At 36.6% G+C, this 19,926-nt stretch overlaps 1 protein-coding gene, 1 long non-coding RNA gene and 1 pseudogene across 5 annotated transcripts; 2 read left to right on the top strand and 1 right to left on the bottom strand.

The window, feature by feature from the left end:
* Positions 1-12,158: 12,158 nt before the first annotated feature.
* On the bottom strand, positions 12,159-15,406 carry LOC137718159 (uncharacterized). Of its 4 annotated transcripts, none has more exons than XR_011065849.1 (6): positions 15,191-15,406; positions 14,682-14,956; positions 14,245-14,321; positions 13,369-13,430; positions 13,182-13,252; positions 12,159-13,087 (listed from the first exon to the last, which is right to left on the bottom strand). It is a non-coding gene; the product is annotated as an uncharacterized lncRNA (long non-coding RNA). The 4 variants fall into 4 exon arrangements; XR_011065850.1 differs by having other exon boundaries at positions 13,182-13,247; XR_011065847.1 differs by having other exon boundaries at positions 13,182-13,430.
* Positions 15,407-15,504: 98 nt separating this feature from the next.
* LOC137717020 (ATPase 3, plasma membrane-type-like) lies at positions 15,505-16,491 on the top strand. The gene is made up of 4 exons (XM_068456340.1): positions 15,505-15,508; positions 15,704-15,945; positions 16,044-16,215; positions 16,355-16,491. Exons 1-4 carry the CDS (start codon positions 15,505-15,507, stop codon positions 16,360-16,362), a joined length of 426 nt encoding a protein of 141 aa, XP_068312441.1. The 3' UTR covers positions 16,363-16,491.
* On the top strand, positions 16,364-19,509 carry LOC137717019 (plasma membrane ATPase 4-like; annotated as a pseudogene).
* Positions 19,510-19,926: the final 417 nt, after the last annotated feature.

The following is a 19,926-nucleotide window of genomic DNA, read 5'->3' as shown; positions in this document are numbered from 1 at the left end:
TTTGTTGAGGGAAAAAATAAAAAATAGGACTCAATATCAACACAGCTCATTGATGAATTTAGTAGCTACTTATAAAAACCAAAATTACCATTGGTTATTATCAATCTGAGATCCCATATTCTTATGTGCATGCATATGCATAAAGAGCTTTTTATTTCTTTTGGATATCCATTGCCTCTTCAAGGGCATTACACTATCTCTTTCAGGATAGTCGTAATTTAGAGAATGCGGCTCATAACCTCCTCTTGAGCATTATAGAGCTTGAATTTTAATCTCCACTTCTGGGAGTTGAGTCATTGGATTCTATACGTCTATCATGCTTCATTCATGAGACATCAACATTCCCATGTCCACGGATTGTCCTTTTCTGGGACGTATATCCATGTGACAACTGTTATGCTTCTGGCATGCAACAGTTATGCTTCGAGAATGCAATAGTTCAGTAGTGCCATATTCTTCTTCTTTTAAATGACTAAACCTTTTGAGTTTGAAGGTCTGCCACGCTTCAGGCGTGCAACAGATAACTCATTTACTGCCTCATTATTTTGTCTAACAGGGACATCAATTCTTGTAAGCACATTTCGAGTAAGTATATGTGATTTCATCACTTTCGTTGCATCATTAAATGCATCTGGCATTTGATTGGCACATCGTTGCATCATTCAGTTATTCTTACTTCATTTTCATATTGATTGCTTCATGAATCAAAATAAGATAAATTCTCTTCGTTCTTCTAGAACGGTCTTTTCTCATCATTCTTCTGGAACGATGTTATTTTCTCCCTTAACAGCGGGGAAACTGTCTTATCAAAATCATAGTCTACAAACCGTGCGGTAAACATATCCCCAGTCAAGGGTTCAAAATGTTTAATTATAGATGGTGAATCAAATTCAACATAAATTCCCAGTTTGCTTTCAGGCCTTATTTTAGTACATTGTGGTAGTGCAATAGGCACATAGATGACAAAACCAAAAACTCGTACATGTGTAATGTTTGGTTAGTGCCCAAACACGAGTTGTACTGAGAAATATTGATGGTTGGTAACTGATCTCAACCAAACTTAATAATGAATTATGTAAAATGATATGTACCCAACTTACAATTTCTTTTTCATGAGCAGGGCGCGAGTAATCAATTTCATCTGCTTAATAAATGCTTCTGCTAAACCATTTTTGGGTATGGACATGAGGAACATGACATTCAACATCAATGCCCTTGACATGTAATAATCATTAAAACTTTGAGAGTAAACTCTGCGGCAAATATGTATTATATCATCATTTACATACATCAAGGAACTTCTAGTCCTTATTTAATAGCCTATGGATTGGGACTCTCATGGCCTTTATTACAATTAAGTTATGGCATTTCGGCTCTTCAAACTTAAGGTACTTATCAAGGAACTTCACGTCCGATCTTGAGGATCTAAGGACTTCATTCCTGATCTTTTTGCATGATGGAACTTCGGGTCTAATCATTTTATGTGATGAGGATCAAGAAACTTCAGGTGCTTATCTGATCAAGGAACTTCAGGTTCGGTATGTACTCATCGTAACAAAAAGAAGTACAATAAATGAATTAAAGCAGTAGGCGGTAATTCTAGCCATGGTAAATAAATTTCTTTCAAGTAAAAAAAGCTTGTGACAAGGGCTTTGATTCAGCACCATTCACATAAATATCAAAGCCTTAAAGCAAAAGGTAATAATTCTACCCATTGTAAATAAATGAAACTTGTGATAGGGCTTTAAACCAGCACCATTCACATAAATATGCCAGAACAGAAAAATGCAATGATTAAGTCCCCATCTTTTGCTTTTTCCTTTTTTTTTTTCTATCTTGGTCTACCACTTTCTTTTGTATCATCACTTTTATTTTTGTTATTATTTCACAGTTCTTAAGTCATTTTAGTTACTCAGAAAGTAATAGTAACAATAAGTTCCAATTGGTGTTCCTCCTCCAATGAATTTCGAAAAAGTCGAAACGGTTCCCATAAGTTTTGAAGTCAAGAGTGTCTGCAACTTATGAGAAGATCAAACCATTAGATTCAGCTCAAAGTTTAGTATGATATGGATAAGAGGATACCAAACAACTTTTGTGAAGAAACAATTTCGATCTGAGCTACCGAAATGGAGTTTTGGTACTCATAAGGTGCCTGTCTAATTTTCTGCGGAAATTGGAAACTGGTTTGGTATTTCAGTCATCTGGGATGATTGCACTGTAAATTTGATATGTGGTAGGTATTGGGCGGACGAACAACTTTGAAGAAGAAAGTATTTCAATCAGAGGTCTGCAAGTTGAAGTTCTGAGGCTGTTTACATGGCTGTCAGATTCTCTACGAATTTTGAGTCTGTACTCTTTGGCTTCTGCAAAGGATGATATACAGTCATACAACATATATATATTTGCTTCAGGAAAATCGGTAGTACGAAGATTTTAAGATGAAATGAAAATATTTTCTTATTTGTGAGATTCCAGGCTACAGAGATGAACAGGATTTGTGGTGTTATGCTTTCCACTGACATGAGAGCTTCTCGTGCTGATAATGTGTTGTAAAATTGATGGTGTGTGCAGTGGAATAAATGAAATAAGACACAAAATTTACAAGGTTCCTCTACAGTCAGTGTGACTGGAGTACGTCCTTGGAGCAGCAGTGATGCTTTCATTTATAATCTGGAATAATAGGAGTACAAAAATAATTCTCTCTATTCTCTCCTCTCTTCTTCATCTCTCTTTCTCTTCCTCTTTCTTCCTATCTCTGCCATGAGTCTCTCTGTGCATATATGCTCTCCTTCTTCTCATCCATTTTATAGACAAAGTTGTGGTGGGATGAACAATGAATTAGTAGTGGGATAGGTGGCCATCCACAATGAATGACCTGTGAATTACAAGAAGTTATTCATTTTCATTGTTTTGTATATATTTATTTTTATTCAATACTCAAAGGCTTACGCTTAAATGCGTCAAGAGTTGGGCCTCACCTTACAAGACATTAAACGCATTGCTTTTCACCCGCATTTTAAAACATTGATTAAAACTAAGTTGTTGTCAAGTTTAATTTATTGTTAGGAGTTGCTCTATAGATTTAATTTTTTGGTTTAAATGCTGCTGGAAATAAAAAAATAATTCTTTTGAGTTGTAGCCCTACCCGAAATTAAATCCTGGCATCGTCCCTAACATAACTCCTTAATGAAAACTTGGAATAAAAACATTCCTGTAGGAACGATACGAAGAAATTAGGGTTTGCGAAGAGTAGCAGCAACTGAGAATGGCCTCCTGTCTGCCTTACAATCCCTTCACCATCGATGCCAATCAATCTTGACAATTAAGATGACAAAAGTACCCTCTAAATGCTTAATCCGGGCTGTCCGATCTTAACCCTAGATGGGTATTCCTGTCATTTGAATACCCAAAGGACTGGCCTCATCAACAACTTAGGTAAGCCTAGCAAACACAGCCCAACCATAGTGGCAAGCTTGTAAATAAACTGAAATGTGGTTCAAAACACTGTTCATTTGTACAGTGCAATTTTCCCACCTTCTTTAGGCTAAAGTTATGAAGAAACAATGATACGCACATTTTTTTAGATAATCAAAACATTGAGCCAACTTGAGCATCTTCATCCAAAAATAAAAGGAATTTGAATGAAACTTAACATGTTTGTATGATTATTTGGTGGTGGATAGCAAATCCCCTAACTCGTTTTTCTTAATCTGCGAACTACTTAAAATTTGTTTTTGTTCGATTTAATTTAAAAAGAAAATCAACTCCAAAAGTCCCAGAAATTTGTGTGAGTGTAGCTCTGTGTGTCTAGTGTTTGCATATAAAATTTCGAACACTCTAGATAAGTGTAAGTCGGTCTAATAATTATTTTTTGGTGGTTGGCTAGTAGGGACAACATCCCAGTTTTTGTGACATTTTAAGTAGTTAGATAAAACAATCTTCTGCAGGAAAGACCCTTATTTTCATATGCTACAATTGACAAATCTTAATGTTAATAAGGAAAATCAATAGGACATTTGTGTGCTACTTTGTGGTGTGCTTTTAATCCTATCAAATTTTTGGAGCCGTTGCCGGGGATTGTTATTTCTAATTACTTATTTTTCTATTGTGTTCTTTTCTTGTCTAATTAGTGTTTTTGTTTTTGTTTTTATTTCAGGTACTCTTTGTAGTATATGCATACTCAAAGGTCCAAGAGGGTTGACCTAGCTTCCTACGATCCTGAGCTTGAACAAACACTTCAAAAGCTTCGAGAACCAACTCCCCTTGGATGATTACTCTTGGTACTGTCTGGCTGCGGACGTTAAAGCAAACACTTGTTGGGAGGCAACCCAATATTTCTATTCATTGTCTTTTTATGTCATTTTCAATTTTTCATTTGCTTTTTCTAAGTTTTCTTGCGTGCTAAACTAAATTATTTATTTTCTTTGTAGGAATATTTGGTTATGTCCACCCTTGGAGTTTATTGCAGAATTGAAGTTTGGGGGTCATCGTTGGATTTTACTGCACATTGGGGAAGTTTTCAGTCCAAATGCTTTATTTTGTTTCTTACTATTTTATTTTATTTTTATTTTATTCATTATTGTGTTTTTCTGACATTGGAGACAATGTCCAGTTTAAGTTTGGGGGTAATGATTGAAAAAACGACCAAATTGAAAACTTTCATCCCTTTGACTAAGAACTGGTTTCATTTGTTTCCTTGTTGTTGCTTTTTGTTTTCTTAATTAGTTTTGTTAACTCTAAAAAAAAAACCCAAAAAAAGAGAAAATTCTGAAAATTTGAAAATCCAAAAATATAGTCTTATTTTCTTTATTGTTTTGAATTAGATTTTTGTTAATTTCCCGACCCAATGATATAATTGGATTGAATTTGAACCACGGTGATCAAGAACTTAGAAAGCCTGTATAGTGTGAAATTCCTTATTCTCTTTTTAGCCTTGTACATGTTTAATCATCTTTGAAAAACCAAAAGCACATAGCCTTATTGATGTGAAACTAAAGCATGACTTAAAGCTTCGTATGTGAACATAGTGACCATATACAACCTATGTGAGTTTTTGAGCCTATTGAAAGTGTGCATTTTTCATACACTCCTATTCTTTCATGTGTGATGAACTTATGTGACTTACATCTCTAGAACTTGCATAATGATCTTTCGAAATGTTTGTCATTGATTGCATGAACTTGAAAAGGATAGAGGCATTAGGTTTATCACCATGGCCCAAATAAGCATGTTTCCTAAAGAAAAATGATATCATTAGATTGCCAATTTGAGCCGTATATGTTGAGCCTTTTATTTCTTATCACCGGATATGTCTACCCTTATACCTTAAACATTTTTCCTTACCCTTTCCAAGCTAGCTAGTGAGCAATGTGAGATTGTCTTATGAGAAATGTTTGTGAAGTACTTTGAAGGAGTTTGGCAAAAGAATAAGTGTGGGGGTATTTCATGTTTGTATTTAGTTATGTGCGAAAATTGGTTCAAAAAAAAAATAATAAAATAATAAAATTAAAAAAAATAAAAAAAGAAGAAGAAAAGAAAAATTGCATACAAAGCAAATAAAAAGTTTAGGGGTGTGATTGGAGGTATTAGTAGAGTGGTTGGAGAGCTTGAGTTCTTATAATTCTCAACAAGAGAATTGCTTGCAATGTAGCTTGGAACTTGTGTTTACCTATCCTTTCATTTCTATAACCCTCTCCCTAAGCCTCATTATATCCAATAAAAGTCCTCTTGATTTTAGTTTTGCAATTATGATTGTGGAGATGAGATCTTTATGCAAGCTTATGGTAAATCTTTCACATTTGATTCTTTGAGCGAAACACGTTAGACTAAACATATGTGTGATTGAGTGTATGTCCTATGAGAAGGTCACTAGTTTGCATGTGGTGTTTTAAAACAAAACTTGAAATTGCATTAGCATGGCTATTACACACACTACACTTCAAGGATGATTAAAAGGTCGATGTTAACATTTGAATAAGGAAGATGAGCTTGGATTAGCTTGTTTGGTGCTAGTTAAGGTTCTTGATGATTTGTTTTCTTGAATGAAATTCTATGAGGGTTGCATAGGGGGAAGCTAATGTTTTTCATGTTTTCTTTGTTTTGCTTGAGGACTAGCAAAAGCTAAGTGTGGGGATATTTGATAAGCTCATATTTATATAAATTTTACATAAAATTCACTTGTCTTTTCTTAGTTAGTTCCTTATATTTTTGAGCAATTTACTTTGTTCTTGTGTTTTGTAGGATTTGTCAAGCAAAGAAAAGAAAAATAGCACAAGTGGGATTTTAAGTAACAAATTCGTCAAAACTGCCTGTGCAGGTCAGCTGACTTTGGAAGCAAATTGCAGACAGCTCAGAATGAATTAGAGAATGTGCCTTTTATTTTTGGAAAGCTACGAATGTCTATTTTCTGGAGCATTTCACGGATTGTTAATATCATTTTTCTAGAAGAAGTTATGGCCGTTTTAACACTGAAAGGTTTCCAAGAGGCTGAGCAGTTTGTAACTGACAAGAAAGCATTGAAAGCAATAAATCCAACAAAACTAGCAGCCAAAACTGATGCAGCCACGAACAAGCCAGCTGACACCTATTCAAATATTAGAGGAAATGGAATTAAAGATGAGGATTAAGATGGAGTTATTGGCATAAAGGTTACCCAAGGAGTTACAATTGTTTCACCATTTCCTCTCACTTATTGTCATAACTAAATGGCTATTTGTGGGTGGATTAAGGAGAAGAAAATGACGTAGCAAGAATTGGTTTAAAAGTAGCGTTGGGGAAGGAAGGAAAGAGGAAGCCTCAGTCGATTTCTTTCGGTTTTATTTTCTCAAACCCATGTCTATCTTTTGTTTTAATTTAAGGATTGTGTAACTAAATTTTTAGTAGTTAGGGGCTGTTTGAAGCCCCGAATATGATTGCAAGTTTGTTATGACATTTTGTTTGAATTTCTTTTATGAATGGATGAAAATTGGTTCACTACTTGTCTCATTGATGAATTCTTTATGTGTTTTCTACGGATGCATACTTAGTAAGCATATCTAGGATTCTAATGCTATGAATATGTGTGTGCCTGCCCTTGTCGAATGATGACCTACATATGTTCTAGAGTAGTACTTGTTAATTGCGATTACCATGTAAACCAATTTCTAGGATAAGTAAGACAACGCCAGTAGTTACGATGCCTTGTGATGACACAAACTCTGTTTGTTCTTAATGATTTCTACTTGTTAAATCTGTGAACACACCATTCTAGATTGCATGTTAGGGACTAAGTTAAGTTGAAAACGCCATTCTCTTAACATACTACATAAGAAAGAGTAATAGGTTGAGTTCTAACATTGAGCCAACTTGAGCATCTTCATCCAAAAAATAAAAGGAATTTGAATGAAACTTAACACGTTTGTATGATTATTTGGTGGTGGATAGCAATTCCCCTAACTCGTTTTTCTTAATCTGTGAACTACTTAAAATCTGTTTTTGTCCTGTTTTTGTTCAATTTAATTTAAATAGAAAATCAACTCCAAAAGTCCCAAAAATTTGTGTAAGTGTAGCTCTGTGTGTCTAGTGTTTGCATATAAAATTTCGTAGACTTTAGATAAGTGTAAGTCGATCTAATAATTATTTTTCGGTGCCTGGCTAGTAGGGACAGCAGCCCAGTTTTTGTAACATTTTAAGTAGTTGGATAAAACAATCTTCTACGGGAAAGACCCTTATTTTCATATGCTACAATTGACAAATCTTAGTGTTAATAAAGAAAATCAATAGGACATTTGTGTGCTACTTTGTGGTGTGCTTTTAATCCTATCATTCACCACCCTAATTATCCCATAATGTCTGGAAGACTAGATAATGTCAGAGAGTTTATATCAAAAGTTTTCGATAAGTTTGCGCATCTTTTGGGTTTATAATTGAACATTGAATTCCCATGTTCAACCCAAAACAGCCTCGCTGAGTGATCATAAAGCTCAATATAAATGATCAATCGAACCTTAGTGAATGCACCAAGGTTTCGGTTTCTACCTAGGGCTATACAATCTTGTACGCAGCTATGTTGGTCCGCCTTGAGGCCCATTGCCACCCAACCTATTCAACGTTACAGTTAGTCACTGGTTACGAACTTGACGTTTCATACTCACACATTTGGGTGTGTATTCCATGTGCCAAGTTGCACTGCCGCAACGTATATGGGTCCTCATATAAGGATGTAAATCTTTGTCGATTACAATTCTCCTTCACATTAACTCCCTTAGAGCCCTTGCAAGCAATCTCTTTACCACTTATTTGCAGATTGTCACTTCAATGAGACAGTCTTCCCACTGTTAAGGGGAGATAAGAACGTAAAGGTTCCTGTAGAACGGTGTGTATTTGCGTGCACGTTGGCCACTATGTCTCATTTTGATGCCTCTACCGCACAAATGTGATAAGCAAGTGCGATCTACTCTACCTTTCAGAATGTTGCTGTAGACGCATTCCTTTGATCTAGCTAAAGCGACGAGATCATATAATAGTTGCAAACATGCCTGCAAGGATATATGTACTTAATGAACGTCGAGTTAAGATCCTCGAAGGATGTGCCACCCCTAAATGACGGTTTTGCTGCCCCTATTATACGGTATAGTACACTGGTGGAAAACCAATCAATCTATCTCGGCCTAAAGCACGATAGATGACTCGGTTCATAGGATTCACTTCCCTAGAAGAGGAAGGTCACGAAATAAAATGAATCCATACTTGATCGCTGTCTCAAATCATTTCCATCTCATGAGATTAATTCGATTTACTCTCGAGACTTGAAGTTCTTGGTCTAGTATACTAGTTTGGATTAGATAATGGAATTGGAATGAGATTATCATCGATGATGTTTTCACTTATATGGTAGCTACCAACTTAAATGAAAAGCGCCAATATCGAACCGTTTTCCGTTGATTAGTGACAACGTATAACTGATTAGACAACCAAAATTACAATTTTGGTTAATTCTTTACCAAAATGTGTTTGTACCCGTAGTTCCTACACTGCCAAGGTAACTTTGTTGTGTCACAAGTGGGAAAGGAAGCATATGAAATGAATGAAATAGTGCGATATAGTGCACACCTTATGGCGCAAAGTTTCTCTCAAACTCTCTATGATTGATTGCAGCATTATGAAATGTGGCTAGTGTTTCTCCATATGGGATATTGATACAGAGATCCATATGTAAGTTCCTGAAGAATTACATAGACTGGTTCAAATAGTTCCAAACCACAGAACACCCTCTCAACTCGTTTAAGGAGTTCACTTACGGTTGAAGCAATCTGGCTGATGTGGTATACCCGTCTAAGTGATTATTTGATCAGTAGGGATATAAATTATGCCCTTGCCTATTAAATTATGAAGTCTTATTCTGAATTGCTAGAGTTAGAGTTTATGTCAAATGGTATGAATCTCACTAAGACTCTGGAAGAGCTTGAAAAGTTTCCTCGTACCTGAAGATGAAATTTGAGATGGAGGATATTGTGAAAACTTGTTTATGCCTTGACTTGAAGTTCAAGTGTTGTTCTGGCGGTACTTTGGTCTACCAGTTGAACTACAACCCAAAGGTGTTACCTTTTGAGTATACCTATGATCTTTCATACACTATATGCAAATGAGACCCTTGAAAAGGTTATGGAATCCAAAGCTCCATATCTGAGTTCAACTTTGTACTTTGTTGTACTTAGCTCATTGCATTGGATATGACATCTCCTTCGATGTTGATCTATTAGTAAAGATGCAGCATCGCGCCTACACGTATCCAATGAATTGGTATTAAAGACGTTTTTAGTTACCTCGAAGGTACTATGGATTTCGGCTAATCCCAATACATCCCGAGCGAATCCAACCCCCTTGATCCTCGGAATGATGCTTGCTTTGTTTGTTACGTTGACGATGATTACTTATCAAACCTGCACAAGGAAGATCCCTGAATGGTTATGTCTTTACCATTAAGGATATCGCAATATCTTGGAGGTCCATATGACCTTAGTTGCAAAATCTTCGAATTGTTCCAAGACTTACCTCACTTCACTTTGCAAGACGTGAGACATGGTTGAGAGCTCTTGTTGAGCATATTCGAAGTACTTGCTGTTTTCATCCATTGTTGAGTCCTGACGACGATTCATGAAGATTATGCCGCATGTATTCACTCGACTAAGACATGATATATCAACGAAGTCAACGCCAAAACATATTACGTCTACATTACATCAACAAAGCATCAAGAGATTTCGCGTCTTTGTTGCGATTCTTCAAAAATAAAATTAAAATAAATAAAAACTAATAAATCATCCTTTTTTCGTGGTTAATCGGCGGCAGGACTTTTCAGTTTTTTTGAGTCCGTCATTTCGGCAATGATCATAGGGAGACGACACACAAAAACCGTTTTAAGGCCATCCGAATCGTTGGGGCTGCTTGTCCTCACCTTCTGGTGGGCTCAAATCCCATAACAAACGGCCCAGATGCTTCCCTACCATCGCTTATGCTTCAAGCACTTTTATTTTTTGAAAAGAAATGCAGTTTCGTTTTTGTTTTCGGAAATTGTTTTTAAAAAATTTGTATGGTCTGCGCTTTTCCGAAATCATATGAAATCAGCGGCTTGACTAACGCAACGCTGCTTTACCAGAGAACATGGCTGACAACCGAATATTAGTTTACCCTCATGCGCCCCATTGGACGCGTGTTCGTCACGCACCCCTTTATTGGGTGATTCTTAAGTGGCTTTGTATAAAAGAAAAGAATATATATGTTTGATTTGGAAATTAATTTATTGATTGAATTATTCTATCTGACGACCTGTGTTGATGATTTTATTTATTTTATTGTATACGGTTGTATTTTATGGATTTGGATCCTCTCATGAGTAGAAGGTCCAAATCCTGCTAACCAAGCAACACAGACACGATTACAAACATGGGATCCTTTAAAAATTATAATAATTGTAGCCGTTGGATTTTGATCCAACGGTCCATGTTTCTTGGTTAGTAGGATTCGGACCCTCTGCTCAGGAGAGAATCCAAATCCTTATTAGCTTTCTTGTTTTGGGATTTGGGTGTTTTGAGTCCCCTCCTTGTACTACATATATGCTTGAATCTTTCATTTATATATTTCTTTATTTTTTTTTTTATTCGGTTAAACATTAAATTTCAATTGAATTCCTAAATTGTTTAGTAAATGATAGGGGTGTGCTATAGACATACCCCATTTTATTTCTCACACACCCTTAATAATTTTTGTTCGTTGATCTTCTTCAATTCATCTGATCCGATGGTCGAAAATTAAAAAGGTGTGTGAGAAGTAAAATGAGATCATTGAGATGTGTTGATATCACATCCTTAAATGATAATCTTGCACCATTTTTCTCTTGATAGGAAAAAAAAAAAAAAAAGCCAAGCGACACGATTAAGTATGGGGATAATATTTAAGTGCCCACTCTATGTATTCACTTTCTGATTTGATCCAATAAAAAAATATTATTGTATTCCTTATCTTTTAAATCCAAAAAAAATTAAATAACATGTATTATCCTTAAATATAGGCGCGTAGAGACTAAACAAAGTGTGTTGTTGATATGCATGATTGTCACTTATCCCATGGTCTTGTTTGGTTTAAGCTAGATAAGGTCAAAAGTGTGTTCGTAAGCAGTTGAAATATCATTTTGTAAGTATTTAATTATTTTAATTCAGACTGTCTTGAAGTCAATAAGGGAGACAGAAATGTTTGACTTTTTGTCCATGAAATCAATTGTCTTTTGTTTTCGTGGAACCTGAAATCAATTGTTAGACTTTGTTCTTTTTAAGGTACATGAGCAGTGAGTTAAAGCAGATCCCATCCGTTAACACATGTATTTCGTGATTCTATTGACTGTTAATCTGTGAATCCTAGTTGTTGAGGGTTTTGTTTACCGAAGAAAAATCTTAAAATATCATGAACTGTTTGTTTACTAATTACAATTAAACAATGGTGCAGTGGTGAATTCTTATATTAAGTTTTTAGTTTGAAATAATTGTATGCGTGGATCACCGAACTTAATCATGACAAATGCGATTAAGTCTGGTTGGCTTCACAAGATGTGAAATTGCATATTTCGGTGCTGCATACAAACGATTCGGAAAAATATTGAAACGGAAATGTTTCTATTATAGGAATCACGAGAAAATATGCCCGCGCGTTGCTGCGAGACTTTAATGTATTAGTCGCAATAGGCATGAATAGTTTTCACACAAAACAACTAAAAAGACATAGCACCTAAGAATCAATGAACAATTGGAACATCTTACTCATATGTGAGTCTCAATCCCTATTTCAAATCCCTATTGAACAAAAGTCCTATTTCTTCTTCAAATTGAATCGACATCATTGATCACGCAATTAAACATTCCTACTGGCAAATAATTGACCCAAGAGTCGAGCAGATATATAGGGATTGGAAAAATACCAAGCGAGCACCAATGATACCGCACCAGTACAAAGAGCATATCACTCACCGGCTAATCTAGCTTGAAATGATAGGAAAGGAACCTTGATTGAGATCTTCAATCATTGAGACAGCCCAAATGAATAGAGAAAAACACAATTAATAAACACGGGGACAAAGAACCTGAGAAGCAGAGACAAACTTCTATGCACAAAAACAATAACTTATGTCAGTGCATTCCACCATAAATCAATTCCTAAAATCAACTGCATATCACAAAGTTACCCAAAAGACACAAAATACCTCAAAATTACTATATTAGCACTCCCTCCACCCCAACATCAGAAAATTAGAAAATAGAACTTGATAACAATGTACATAGAAAGCAAGGAATCGATAATTTAGGTGGTTTCCCAGGACAATAATGAACTTGCAGAGATCATATTCATACATGAATGCACAAACACAAAGACACTACAGAGACCATTTGATGAAAAAAAAAAATAGATACTCAACACAAACTATTCATAGATCCATGACTTAGAAATTCTCAGATCCAGTTGAAATTAATAAAATAAAATAAAAATTTAAGGATATGAAAATATATCTCTGATAGTCTGAGCTCCATTACCCTGATTCCTTCGCCGGCTTGAGGCAAACCTGAGGAGATCGGCGATTAAAGGATAAGAAAACTAGCAGCCGTGCTTTAGTTTTTAAATAGAGGGAGCTCAAGAGAAAAGGAAGAAGGGGATACCTCTTCCCTTCTAAGATCGTCGACAACATTTGAATTACTTAACACCCATAAACTATATTTACACACCTACACTAATGAACACTCATAACATATCAATGGTCCAGTAATTATGGAACTCGAAATTTCTATAAGGGCCAATCAAATCATAAATTAAAATGAAAACATGTAAGTAATTAAGAATTATTACTTGCTTAGTCGGCTCCTTCTTGTCACTTCAAGGATTATTCAATTCAACCTGATTCGTTCAAACTGCATCACCCAACAAAACAAACAAAAAATAAATTAATAAAGAAAATCAGGGGAACTAAATAAATATACAGTGACCTACTTTTTGGCTAGAAAACCCAAAAAGAGCAATTAAACAGCAGTGCATAATGACGGAATTTCTATGAAAAAAATATGAATTGAGTTTTCAATTAATAATTGAGGCCGAAATAAAGAAGGCCCTTCTCACCTTGACACAGGGCGGACAACAAAAATATTATGTATGGATTAATGTATAATATCTGAGATCCTATCTGTTTTTTATTGATTGATGCTTCAACATCAGTCACCTAATTCATATCACACATCCATACATACATGAAAATGCTTATTCCCACCACCATAACGTTGTTGCTTTAGTATGTTTTTTCACAGAGAAGAAAATGAAAGAGCATCATGAAAAATTGAGTTGCAATATACCTGAGAACAATTCACATGTTATTACCTTAAACTGGAGTTAAAATTACTCACCCATTTTTTTTATCACACCAAGACAAAAATAAAGGAAGACTTCTAATCCTATAAATTAGCAAATACTCTACTATCCTAAATTCCTAATCCCACTTGACTTCGCTGCCCCACACCTTTGTCCCCTGTCTCCCATTAACTAAAAACACTCCCAAATCACATCAGCTAGCCATACAACAAAGCCACTGGCTACATCAAATATTAGGCACGATTTAGGTAACCAAATTCAAAGAATAGAGTTCGGATAACGAAATGCAAAGAACACGATACATATTGTAAAATTCAAGAACATGATTCAGAGGATTTGAACTATATTGTGTTGAAAACTTACCGAAGAGCGATGATTCCAGGGCGGTAGCAGTCAGGCTTCTTGACTCCTCCAGTTGTGGGTGTTGATTTTATTGAAGCCTCAAAATTAAAACAATTGGCAACTTAGATCCAATAATCTGATTGTTTCTAGGAAAAAATACCTTGCAATTATTGACCCAACACAGATTTTGCAGCATTAATTAAGAGAGAATTATAGTTTTATTTACTTGTGACTAAATCTTTCTTGTTTTGTGGTAATTTGTATAGCAGACAACCAAACAATATATATAATTATTCAAACAGATTAAGATTCCTAATCAAATCAAATCGATTCTGGTGCAGCTGCTGAACAATCGAGAGCCGAAGCGACTCCTACTTTTGAGTGCCAGAAAACTCTGCAGAGACTCGAACAGAGAAATTGAACTAACAATAACAAAGAGTTGGGATCACGATACTCACCAAGACCAGATCAAAGAGAACATTCTGATCATCTTTGATCTCGTTAATGAAGTCCGACAAACTTCTTGATAGTCTAATCGCCGCTCTTGCCGACGTCGGTGCTATCGCCGTCTCGACGCTCGACATGCTTCTGGCTGTACTTGATGACTTTGGTGACGATGTGGGTGGTGACATTGGGGAGAGGGATCACATTATTGGCGTAGTCGTCTTCCACCATCTGCTTGATGGTCTGTGACTCAATAGCAATCGTCTCATCGACCTCGAACACCTCGCGGCTGGTGAGATTGAGAATGGCGAGAGAGAATCGGTGAGGGATTTTAGGGAAATTACAGAGTGAGAAAAGGGAGGGATGAGGGGATTTGATGGATGGTTACAGAGAGATGGGAGAGAAAAAGAGGAAAAGAAAAGGGGAATAAAATTTACTAAAATTAATAGAAATAAATTACTGAAATTAAAACCCAAATTCCAGAAATGAAGAAAAATGGAACCCCAATATGGAAATTAATCACCTTCGTGTGATGGAGGGACTTGTGGATGTCCATGGCGTAGTCGACCGTGTTGGTCATGTTAAGGAGCTCGATCTTGGACTTGAGGATCTGCTCATCTGGAAAAAATGAAGAAATTTGCGTTTAGGGATTTGGGTTTGTCGTTGAATACTGAAACGATACGAAGAAATTAGGGTTTGCGAAGAGTCGCAGAAACTGAGAATGGCCTCCTTTCTGCCCTACAATCCCCTCACCATCGATCCCAATCAGTCCCGACAATTAAGATGACAAAAGTACCCTCCAAACTTTTAATCCGGGCCGTCCGATCTTAACCCTAGATGGGCATTCCCATCATTTGAACACCCAAAGGGCCGGCCTCATCAACAATTGAGGTAAGCCCAGCAAACACAGCCCAAAACGAACTAACCCAGCCGCCTTCACCTAGTGGCAAGCTTGTAAATAAACTGAAATGTGGTCCAAAACACTGTTCATTCTACAGTGCAATTTTGCCTCCTTTAGACTAAAGTAATCTGAAAGTTTATTGTAAAGAAAATAGGCATTGCTTGAATTTCGTATTGCAGAAAACAGTTGGTTGCACGCAGTTACACCTAAGAAGTGAAACTGTTCATTCATGTGTATTTGTTCATTTTGTTTCACAGGAACGGATTCCGGTAGAGGAAGTCTTTGAGCAGCTGAAATGTACAAGAGACGGTCTGACCGGAGAAGAAGGAGCCAACAGGCTTCGAGTCTTTGGACCAAACAAACTAGAAGAGAAAAAGGTTTGTTATAATTTCTGACATATTGAAATCTGTTGTTCCTCGTCAGGTTTATTTATTTTTTGGTGTGACATGGTGATGGTTTCGTCTTCTGCAAACAGGAGAGCAAACTGCTCAAGTTCTTGGGATTTATGCGGAATCCTTTGTCATGGGTCATGGAAGTTGCAGCTCTGATGGCATCAGGAAGGCGTCCTGATTGGCAGGACTTTGTTGGCATTGTTGTTCTTCTGGTCATTAACTCTACTATCAGTTTCATTGAAGAAGACAATACTGGTAATGCTGCTGCAGCCCTTATGGCCGGTCTAGTTCCCAAGACTAAGGTGATGAAATAAAATTGTTGAACAATGCTTCTATTGTTACTGCAAATATTCTTTTGAAGATTTGCTTATTTTTTTATCGTTACCTGATGTAGGTTCTTAGAGATGGTCGATGGACTGAGCAAGATGCTTCAATTTTGGTGCCCTGAGACATAATCAGTATCAAATTGGGAGATATTGTTCCTGCTGATGCCCGCCTTCTTGAGGGTGATCCTCTGAAAATTGATCAATCTGCCGTTACTGGGGAGTCCCTTCCTGTTACTAAGAATCCTTCGGATGAAGTGTTTTCTGGCTTAACATGTAAACAGGGTGAAATTGAAGCAGTTGTTATCGCTACCAGCAAGGCTGCACATCTGGTGGACAACACCAATCAAGTTGGGCACTTCCAGAAAGTTCTCACTGCCATCGGGAACTTCTGCATTTGTTCAATTGCTGTGGGGATACTAATTGAGATAATAGTAATGTACCCAATACAGAAGCGCAAGTACAGGCAAGGGATTGATAATTTGCTGGTTCTCTTGATTGGAGGAATCCCAATTGCCATGCCAACTGTTTTATCAGTCACCATGGCTATTGGCTCCCACAGGCTTGCACAGAAAGGAGCTATGACCAAGAGAATGACAGCCATTGAGGAAATGGCTGGCATGGACGTTCTCTGCAGTGATAAGACTGGGACCTTGACCCTGAACTAGCTCTCAATTCATAGAAATCTGATTGAAGTGTTTGCCAAGGGTGTGGAGAAAGAGCATTGCCAAGGGTGTGGAGAAAGAGCATGTTATCCTTCTTGCAGCAAGGGCTTCTAGGACTGAAAATCAGGATGCTATTGATGCTGCAATTGTAGGAATGCTTTCTGATCCTAAGGAGGTAATTGGTCTCTTGCTTTTCTTTTCTTTATCATTGCTTTGTGGTCCAAGCTTTTATAAACCCCACATTTCTTGGTAGTAGTTTGCATTTCCAAATCCATTGCTATTGGTTTAAATTCAGCCTAGACTCATGATTGCTCATAGCATGAAAGTTATTGGGCATGTCGCTCTGCCTTCAGTACTTGTTTGGCGACACTATCACAATTGTCCACTTTTTATTTTGATTTTTTTGTTTCATTATTAATTAAATATGCACGGTTTATGAATGCTGTTAACTTGATATTGAGTCATTGACCATTGTTCTCATTCTTTTGTTAATCTTCTCAGGTCATTCTAATTCGTTTGTTCTATTTGCAGATCTATGCTGTTTCAATTACAATACGTATAGTGGTAAGTGAAGCAATGATCGGTATTTAGATGTTAGAGTTTTCCTATTTTTGGTTGTGGTTTGTTCTCATGTTGCTAAGTTATATGCAGTTTGGATTTATGTTAATTGCTTTGATATGGAAGTTTGACTTTGCACCCTTCATGGTATTGATCATCGCCATCCTAAATGACGGTAAGATTATCCACCTATCTGTTTGTATCAGTTACCATTGGAACACCATAGTTTTAAACGAGTCTGACTTTGTTTTTACGAATCTGCTAGGAACTATCATGACAATCTCAAAGGATCGAGTGAAGCCATCTCCACAGCCAGACAGCTGGAAACTGAGGGAGATCTTTGCTACTGGCATTGTCCTTGGAGGTTACTTGGCACTAATGACAGTAGTGTTCTTCTGGCTTATGAATGATACCGACTTCTTCTCGGTACGAATATATAGTTCTTTGTTTTCCATTAATACATAAGCTATATAGGTCACAGTTATTTTGGCAAATATGTTCTTTCTTCTGATTTTATTTAATTATTTTCATAATGCAGGAAAAGTTTCATGTGAGATCTTTGAGGGATAGGCCTGAGCAAATGATGGCGGCGTTGTACTTACAAGTGAGTATTGTGAGCCAAGCTCTTATTTTCGTCACAAGGTCTTGTAGCTGGTCTTTTGTTGAACGCCCTGGACTTCTCTTACTTGGAGCTTTCATGGTTGCTCAACTGGTAAGCATTTTTGCCAACCGAGTACCTTTACAATTTTACCTAATTGCTCTACTGGATGTGTTGAAGTTTTATAATTTGTAGTAATTTTCACTAATGTTAAGGCAATTAATCTAGAAATTTGTACATTTCAAAGCAAGAATTTTACTCTGTTAGCAAGCTTAAAAACCTGTTTGATGCTTCAATTGGTTGCACTGGTACGCGTATGACAAAATAATTTCCCTTTTATTTTTATTTTATAATAACTCATTCCGCAAAATGGCAGGTTGCAACTCTCATAGCAGTCTATGCAAACTGGGGTTTTGCACGGATAAAGGGAGCTGGCTGGGGGTGGGCTGGTGTCATCTGGCTTTACAGTATAGTGACATATTTCCCTCTTGACTTTCTTAAATTCGCAATCCGATACATTCAAAGCGGAAAAGCGTGGAATAATCTTTTGGAGAACAAGGTATGTTGCTTTCTGCTACATTATAAGCGCTACTCGGCATTATAAGTTAGATTCATGTTTCTTGCCACAATTTACCTTATTGTGTCTTCCCACCAGACTGCCTTCACTACAAAGAAAGATTATGGAAAAGAGGAGAGAGAAGCACAGTGGGCTGCAGCGCAGAGGACCCTTCACGGTCTTCAGCCACCTGAAACGAACAACCTTTTCAATGAGAAGAACAGTTACAGGGAGCTTTCCGAGATTGCAGAACAAGCCAAGAGGAGGGCTGAGGTTGCAAGGTAAGGACCAATTGCACTCGTACATAGATAAAGAAACATGCTTGTCTCAGTAGTGATGTCAGCCGGTTCTGTTTCTCGTTTTCGGGAAAATGCTTCGTCTTGCATTGTTTAAGAGCTTTTCATTTTGGTTGCAGGCTTCGTGAGTTGCATACTCTGAAGGGTCATGTTGAGTCAGTTGTGAAGCTGAAAGGACTTGACATCGATACAATTCAACAGCATTATACAGTTTGATGAGCTTTTCAGAAGGGAAACACAGAGAGAGAGGCTTGAGCTTGTACCTTGAAGAGCGATTAGCGAAAATTAATGACGATGATGATGAAGCGCGTAGCAATAACCTTGTGTCTTTAGATTAGGTTACAACTAGTTTACTTTTGATGTTAAATTTGGCCAGAGGATCCTCTTTTGTAGCCAAATAACTTGAAGTTTACAGTTTGGTTGTTTTTACTCAAATATCGGCTTTTCAATGTGAAAGCTGCTGCGTATGCCTTTGCATTATTATTGTACAGAGTAGGAGAATACAAAACAAGTAATAAGGAAGCATTCGATATGAAATTTGCAAAATTCGTGTTGGAATTTTTACGTTAGGTTTTAATGAAAGATGAGTTTGATTCTAAATTATTGCAGCAGTCTTACCGTGTACGCAAAAATCTAATTCACAACAATACAATCATGCCTAATCTCATCTGACTTTCCAGTCTTAACTCCAATTCGTCCAAGCTTAGTCATTTCCGTGACGCTCTGGAACAAAAATATGTACTAAAAGTATTTACCTCGAGTTCTGGGCGTGAGGTATATATTATTTTGTTTGAATATAGGGCAGCCCAAGAAAGGATTTAAAAAATAGTAACAACTAGTTATTTATACTCACGCGTTGCTGCGGGTTTTAAAACAGAATGAAATGCTATATTAAAGACTTGAAAAATGAATTTGCAAAGCAATGACAACATTAATAACAAAGAAAATGGAAATGTTGGAGAAAAGCTTG

The sequence above is a fragment of the Pyrus communis genome, chromosome 15, assembly GCF_963583255.1.
Source record: "Pyrus communis chromosome 15, drPyrComm1.1, whole genome shotgun sequence".
Lineage (NCBI taxonomy): Eukaryota > Viridiplantae > Streptophyta > Magnoliopsida > Rosales > Rosaceae > Pyrus > Pyrus communis.
The sequence above is the reverse complement of the archived record's forward strand: the minus strand, read 5'-3'. Positions and strand labels throughout refer to the sequence as shown.

What these genes read in the sequence shown, in the direction of transcription:
- LOC137717020 (XM_068456340.1), top strand. An exon ending in ACAAACTAGAAGAGAAAAAG is followed by an intron (nt 15,946 to 16,043) that starts GTTTGTTATAAT and finishes TTCTGCAAACAG; the next exon opens with GAGAGCAAACTGCTCAAGTT.